The 7,693-nt window shown below is 48.0% G+C and overlaps 1 protein-coding gene across 3 annotated transcripts in view; it reads left to right on the top strand.

Moving 5' to 3' along the window:
* The window catches only part of SRRM4 (serine/arginine repetitive matrix 4), a 151,670-nt gene that overhangs the window by 112,652 nt on the left and 31,325 nt on the right, over positions 1–7,693 (top strand). For all 3 annotated transcript variants that reach the window (XM_045459005.1, XM_045459006.1, XM_045459003.1), the window contains 3 exons: positions 1,226–1,312; positions 3,578–3,649; positions 6,224–6,250. In XM_045459005.1, the coding sequence (XP_045314961.1) occupies positions 1,226–1,312; positions 3,578–3,649; positions 6,224–6,250 (186 nt within the window). The remainder of the gene's footprint in view (positions 1–1,225; positions 1,313–3,577; positions 3,650–6,223; positions 6,251–7,693) is intronic.

Genomic DNA, 7,693 nt, shown 5'->3' on the forward strand with positions numbered 1-7,693 from the left:
CCTGTGATATTTGATTTAAGCCTGCTTAAAGTGACTCTCTTGAAAATGTTCTAGATATAAGTATACAATTTTTATTTATTGGCAATGCAGAGACCTTAACAGATAGTCTAGTCGCTTGGTCATTTTTTCTACTACCCATAATGATCCAGATTCTTAGAATGGAATTCAATATGGCAGCATTTGATGATGGCCTTTAAAGAGTTGGGTGACTTCCAAAAGAAATGTCCACATAAACCAGTTTGAGAAGGCAGTTGGTTTTGTGGGAAAGCTCTCTGGGTGGGAATTACACAGGACTTGACTGCAATCCCACCTCAGATGCAGCCATGGGCAAGCCAGTTCATGATTTTGTGCTTTATGGTCTGTGCCTGTAAAATGAGACCCTAAAAGTCATGCCACCCTCAAAGTGTTTTCGTATATGTAAAACGGTTGGCACATAATAAGGGGATCAATGATAGTGGTCTTAACGCTAACAACGACAATAGTATTCTTATTGATACTACATTTTCCCGGTAACGTTCAACGGAGTGGGCATGTTTCAGTCCCCAAGCAGTTTTTCTTCCCAAACCCATCTCCTTTTGCCACAGGATAGTGTTTTAAAAAAAATCCCTGGAGCCTGCCCCAATTATAAAAGGAGATAAGTTGACTTCATTCAGCTGCAGCCAGAGCATTTGAATTTAATTGAATGGGAAATAATTATTCCTGAAGAGCAGAGGTTTTTGAGGTTCTGTGAAGCGATATAAGATATGTATCTCATTACATTAGACCTCGGCAAATATACTTTTAATAATCAGCTGCTACTTAACATAACTTCCTCCTCCTATTAAATTTCCGGCAAGAACGATGGACATGAAGTACTGGGGAAGGGGGGGGGGGGTGCTGAACTGCTGATTAATTATTTAAAAAGTGATTTATTTACCAAGGTGAGCCATTTGCAAATTCAATAATAAATCTATTAAGGAGCAGTTAACCTCTATAACTCTGTTTTAAATAATCAATTGGTGTTTGGGTAACAGTACAACGTCTGTCTCATTAGGTCGGCATTAACTCCTTATTTGAAGTGCTTAATCTGCAGTATGACCAAATCAACCATGAGGTGGTAATTAGGTATTCGCCATGGGTCCTTCATCCTCCAAGGAACTGGGTCCTCCTTCCTCGGCAGCAGCAGCCCTGGTTGGGGCTTGGGGCGTCCTGGGTTCTCTAATACCTGACTCTGTGCTCCCCACAGTGCCTCCTGTGACAAAGACCTGACGCCACCAACTTCCTCCAGGGGGAAGAAGAAAAAGAAGAAATCCACCCGGAAGAAGAGAAGGAGGTGAGCGTCCCAAGGGGAGATGAAATCTTAAAGATGGGAGAAAGGATGAAGTAGGGGTAAAATGGGTTTCAGAGTCAAACAGTGACTCCCCTTGGGTTTGAATCTCTCTTATCTAGCTGTGTGACTTAGGCAAGACCCTTCACCTCTCTGTGCCTGTTTCCACTTGTATAAAATACTGATTACACCTGGCGTTTGTGAGAATCAGATGGAGAAAAATGGCTGTGGAAGGAGCTGTCATAGTGTCTGGCACACAACAAATGACCAGTGAATCAGCAGAATCATGACCATGAATATGATTTTTTTTTTTTTTTCGAGAACTTACTCTGTGTGGAGGGCTATGCTCTAAGCACTGTGATCTCCATGTTGTCTTTTCCCTTTGACCACAATTTACCAAACATTATTGTACCCATTTCAGAGATGAGAAAAAAAAGGCAGGGGACAGAGGGTGACAGATTTACAGGGATCCCAGGCCCCTCAGTTGATTCTACTACTCCCACCTAGCAGATGAATGCCAAGGAAAATGAAGTTTATATTTTTGGCCAGCAATTAGTCTTTTGTGCCCCATGGATTTTTTTTCTTTGTAAAATCTCTTCTATTTTTTTTTTTAATTTAAAAGTACTTCCAGATTTTCTTCAAGACGACAATTATGTCCAGTGTTCCAGAACCAGAGGGGGTCAGGTTGAAAATCTCGCCAAACCTCAGAGGCAGTGTTTGAAGAGGCCTGCAGGGGGCAGCAGAGAGCAGTGTCTGGATGACTCGGGCCCCAACTCCAGATTTTCCGGGTTCTTGCTATGCCCTTTTAGCCTTGTTCTAAGGCCCAAAGAAGACCCAGAGGGGAGTGTGAATGAAGACCCTACATCGTGGGGGGGGGGAATTGAGGCAAGTGGCTTTGAGGTTCCTGATTTTAGGGGTGGGCAGAACACTTCAAAGAAGGAAATCAGGCTTCACTAATTCAATTGTTCATCCAATAAATGTCCCCTGGGCATGTGTTTGGGGGACAGGTGCTGTGGTCCCCTAAGAGAAGTTGTTCTCAACCCTGCATTTCCCCCCCAAAGACATGTTCTGTTTGACCTACAAGGGCTTATTTTGTCTTTTTTTTTTTTTAAGTTTATTTATTTATTTAGAGAAAGAGAGAAAGCAGGGGAGGGGCAGAGGAAAAGAGAGGGAGAGAGGGAATCCCAAGCAGGCTCCACGCTGTCAGCACAGAGCCCAATACAGGGCTCGATCACAGGAGCCATGAGATCATGACCCAAGCCAAAATCAAGAGTCAGGGCACTTAACCAACTGAACCACCCAAGTGCTCCTCTTTTGTCTTTTTAATTGGTGGCCATCATTTAAAAACCAGATTTCACACGAAGATGTGTTTTTCTGGTGACTTGTGTTGAAAAGGCAGGCGTTCCAGAAGCCCAGGGCTGCATGCCCACATAAGACCTCCGGCCGATCTGAGAAGCAGATGCTCTCTGGTTCACCACAGTCCTCACCACTCTCTATTGTCTTACACCCCTCCTGCTGAGAGGCCCCTGTTGGCATTGACTTTGAAACTCCTAATCTGTTTCAGCCTTGATATTTTGTCAGTGGTGAAATGAAAGATGCAGAGATGAGCAGTGACATGTCCAAGGTGACTTCATGGGCCGGGGGTACAGTCAAGCTTGGAACTCAGGTCACTTGAACTTCAGTCTTGAGTCATAGTCAGGTTCCTGGGGTGGCTCTGTTTCTTGGGTAATCCCTGAGAGGACCACCCGTGCCGACCACAGCCTGATGAGGTCTCCTCCAAGGGCTCGGCCCTACCGGGGAGACAGGGTGAGGCACAAGAGAGACCTCAAGTATCTGAGAGGAAGGGCAGAGCTGAGGGGAGAACAGCAGACAAAAAACGGATTGAGAGCAAGGCCCCTGCTCTCAGTGAGGCTTCAGTTTGAAGCTCAGCTCGTGCACGTCCTAGCTGTGTGTCTTTGGACGAGTCACTTTACCTCTCTGAACCTCACTTTCCTTGTCTGAAAAAGGAAGGTAGCAATTGTCCCTACCTAAGGAGCGTGTGGAAAGATTAGATGAGGTAATGCCTATAAAGCACATGGTGACATTGAAAACAAATGCAGACTTGATTATATCAAATAGATAAATGCAAGTACTGTTAATATCAGTGTCACTATTATCCTTGTGTGTGTTACCGAAAGAGCTGAGACCCTGTGTGGGGACCGGAGAAGGGTCTCTGAAAGCCCATGCTGGCCCTTAAGAACATCCCTCTGAAGGTGTCTCCTCCCCCGGCAGGTCCCCATCATACAGTCCATCGCCTGTCAAGAAAAAGAAGAAGAAAGGTTCCAAGAAACATAAGCGACACAGGTATTGTCCTTCTTCCTCCTCGGCAAACACCCTCCTCCTCCTCCGGGTGGGGTGGGGGTTGGGGTGGGAGTGGGTGGCGCCCAAAGTTCACTGGGAAACTTATCATTTCACTTATGTACAATACTCACCTGTGTGTTATTTCCTTTTTCTTGTCTAACTTGGAACTTGGTTGCAAGGACCCGAGGCCCACTAAAGCCAACTCCGGCCCGTAGGGATGTGTGATGATAAGGAGGCAGGAGTGTCTCAGGAACCAGTCAGACCTCAGTGAGGGGCTGGGACCAGGGCGTGGAGAGCTGGTAGCACCCAAGCAGGATACACAGTCCCTGTTCCACACGGGGAGACACGGCTGCACCCTGTTCCCATGTCTTCGTGTGGCGGACCCAGCCACAAGAAGACACAGGAGCCCTCTGGCTTGTTCCTTATTCCAGATTCCCAAGGAAGGGCCTCTCTGGTGGGTCCCACTTGTCCTAGAGGATGGAACATGTAAAACATGGCTTCCGGGATTGTCTACCCTTGTGGACGTTGTTAAGGGGCATTGTGAGCTGGACACACATTCCGAAAGGTGCCCGCTACTCACACACGTACACACACACATGTGTGTGGGGGGGGGGGGAGAATTAAAGAACTGTAAGGATGTACACCAGAGGACTCAAATCTGTGGCTCATGGGCCAACTCAGCATTTTATAATTGGGAGATTGCATAATAAAACAAAAAAATCAAGTTTTCCAGTTCCTCCGTTAAATCAGCAGCTCTGCCTTCACTGGGCCACTTTTCCCACAGGAGGCCACCAGCTAGGGTTGGGGGATTGCTGTGCATTTAGACAGAGTGCTTTCGTGTGCTACAGGCCCCACTTAGCGCCCCCTCACACACATTTACGCAGCCCGCTTGGCCCCGGGGGGCAGGGAGTTTGAAATTCCCAGTGTAAGTTCTTTGCTATGTTTGGCTGCGGACGGTACGAAAAGAGCGGTATATATCCTTTTTTGCTTATCCCTCTCTTCCAATCTGCCTACGTCAGTGGTGGATTACTTGTGCAATTAAACAATCACAGTGGAACAAAGGAGAAGAGTGCATGTGGGTTTCCCCCCTGCATCCCACCCTTGGCTCAAAGTTGCCCCCAAAGTGGCTTTTTCCAAGCCAGGGGTGTGGCCACATCTCAGCCCTTGTTGCCAGAATGGTCTCAACTCAGTCTGGTGTCACCAGCCATGTCCACTGCCTGCCCAGACATTTCGACTGTTGAGTCCACGCTTAGCACAACATGTGGGAAAGCTGATTAGCAAAACGTTGTTAATTTGGTGTTAGAAACCTTTCCCGACGTGGGGTCCCCTGTGGCGGCAATGCTGCCTTCCTCCGCTGACCAATCTGTCTTATTTTGGGGGACCTTTCCATATCAGGATCTTAGAAGTCAAATGGCTTCTCACTCAAGGGTTTCTCCTCATTGAGAAAGAGACTGTGCCAGAAAGTTAGGAATGGCTTTTTCTGCCAGCCACGCTTAGCCCAGGAGGTGGAGATTAAGAGGGGAAGATGCTATTGCTGGTATTTTCCAAACCACCTGCTAAGCACCACCCTACTTCTGGCCTTGCTTCTCCAAGCTCTTGAGATGTTGGGTTAATGATAGTGGACTTTTTTGGAGATAGGAGCTAGGGGTGGGGGATGCAGAGAGATTTTTCTTTCTCTCCCCTCCATGAACATGGCTTCAGGGCTAAAATAACAACAACAACAAAAAAAAAAATCCCATTTTTCACATCTATTTATTGAATACCCAGTATATGCCATGAATAAGATTCTGGGCTTTGGGAACAGAACAGTGACCAAAACCCAGCCCTGGACCTCAAGTGGCTCACCTTCTAGTGGGGAAGATGAGTCATTATAATGTGCAGAGGGTAGTATAAGACTAAGCTCAGAAGCTCACCCAAGCTTGGGGCACCCAACCAGCCTGAGGGGATCAGAAAATGCTACAAGGAGGTGATATCTGAGCGGAGCTCTGAAGAATCCCTAGGACTTACGTGGGTGGAGCTGTGTGACCTTGGGCAACGTAACTAACTTCTCTGAGCTTCAGTGTCTACAAAATGGTTGTTACTAGAACTTCCCAGGGTTTGGGTGAAGACTGAGTGTGTGGGAGACGCTTAGCATGGAGCCTGGCGCAGTTAAGTTCCACACGTGGGAGCTGGTTGTCCTGTGATGATGAGGAGGAGGAGGATGAAGAGTCCACCGCTAGGCTCACCCCACCCGGGGGTAGGGGAGGAGGCAGAGGACTCTTGTGTATCCCCTTCATCCACCCCCAACTGAGACAGGCTCGCTGACAATTTTGGGGTGAGGACTGAAGCTCCGGTGGGTTTGACTGAAATTCAAAATGCAAACCAGTATCTCCCATGTGGTGTCCATTGTCCAAAATCCGTGACAGAAGGAGGATTCGCCAGGTGTCCTGACCCCCCTGTAGCATGACCATAAATGCACTGATACGTTTGTCCCAGGAAAACAAACCTCACACTCACCTGTATTTATTTTCTTCCTTCCTCCCTCCTCTCTCCCTTCCCTCCCTCCCTGTCTCTCTTCCTTTTAATTCCTTTAATCAGGTCATTCTCCAAGAAGAGAAGGCACAGGTAAGAACCTTGTCATTTCTGGCTGCTTGCTTCTGCTTCCTGCTTTCCTAACAAGGTTTTAGGCAGCTTCTAGAGTCAGTTCTCCGTCTCCATCTCTGTGCTCTTGAGCACACCCCCTGCATCTTCCTGGGCCTCAGTTTCCTCCAAAATGAGGGCCTTGGGCTGGTTTCCCTGAAACTTCCAAGCCAGCTTTTGCCTTCCATCAGGCTGGATGGTTGCTCCTGGACCAGCCCCCACCAATACCCCTCCCTGGAAAGTCTGGCTACCCTGGTCAGAGTCTGTTTGTTTTATCACGTTGAAATCCCAGGTTGGGGCATATAGGGAACCATCGGCCCCAGCCACCCCACCAAAGCCTTCCCAGATCTTAGCCAAGGGACAGAGGCCAAGTCCTACTGGACTGGAACACTAGGTGAGCACAGATCGAGCTGTCACCTACAGGGTAGCCACTATAAATTGGATCCTGCACTAAGCCCCTGCCATGTGTGTGCGTATTTAACCTCCACTGATCTCCATCATAACCCTGTACCGTGGATGTATTTATTCTTCCCATTTTACAGATGAGGAAACTGAGATTTAGACAGATGTGACAGGCATGTCCACAGACACAGAGTCAGGTGACAGAGCCAAAATTCAAACCCACGTCTGTCAGACACAGGATCAGGACACCCTACAGTGGCTTCTTAAATAACAGCCACACCTAGAGCAGTTGGCAGAGTGCAAAGTTCTTTTGTTTATCCAGTTAACAGGTAGAGAGCGATTACCAATGTCAGCCAGCCTCCCAGCCCAGCAGCCTGAGCAATGGCCCCACCTCACGGTCAAGGAAACTGGGTCTTCCAGAGGACAGGTAACTTGCCTGATGTCACACAGCGACTGAGCAGCAAAGCTGGGACGTGAACCTGGACCTTTCAGTGAGGTCCTGGGCTCTTCCACTGCCCAGGCTGAGTCTCAAACACGGAGATAAATCACACGGCTGACGTCAAGGTGCAACAGCAGTTGTATAAGGTTTTCCCTTTATCCAGGACCTAGGCCGGTCCTGCATTCCTGGTGACCCCCCTGAAGCCAGTCTGGCTTGAACTACCAAATAGCATTCACCCTCCCTCTGGGGCCTCTAGTTGGTAATGCTGGGAACCTGCCTCATCACTGTCCACCGGACCCGTGCATACCCTAGCCCTCTGACTTAAAAAAACAACAACAGATACTTAGATAATCACGGGCAGTACGTTACAGAACCGGCCAAGCTTCATGAAGCTTCAGAGTGTCTCCCTATATATTCCATTCTTTGCTCTTAGAAACTGACTGAACATCAACCAATAGCCTAGGCTCTGAGGACCCATGGTCTGGGGCCACATCCTAGCTCACCTGTGTGATCCCGGCCAAGTTTCTCAGCCTAGCTGAGGCTCAGTTTCCACATCTGTAAAATGAGTACGTATTAAGTAAATGTGC

The sequence above is a fragment of the Leopardus geoffroyi genome, chromosome D3 (genome assembly GCF_018350155.1).
Source record: "Leopardus geoffroyi isolate Oge1 chromosome D3, O.geoffroyi_Oge1_pat1.0, whole genome shotgun sequence".
NCBI classification, from domain to species: domain Eukaryota; kingdom Metazoa; phylum Chordata; class Mammalia; order Carnivora; family Felidae; genus Leopardus; species Leopardus geoffroyi.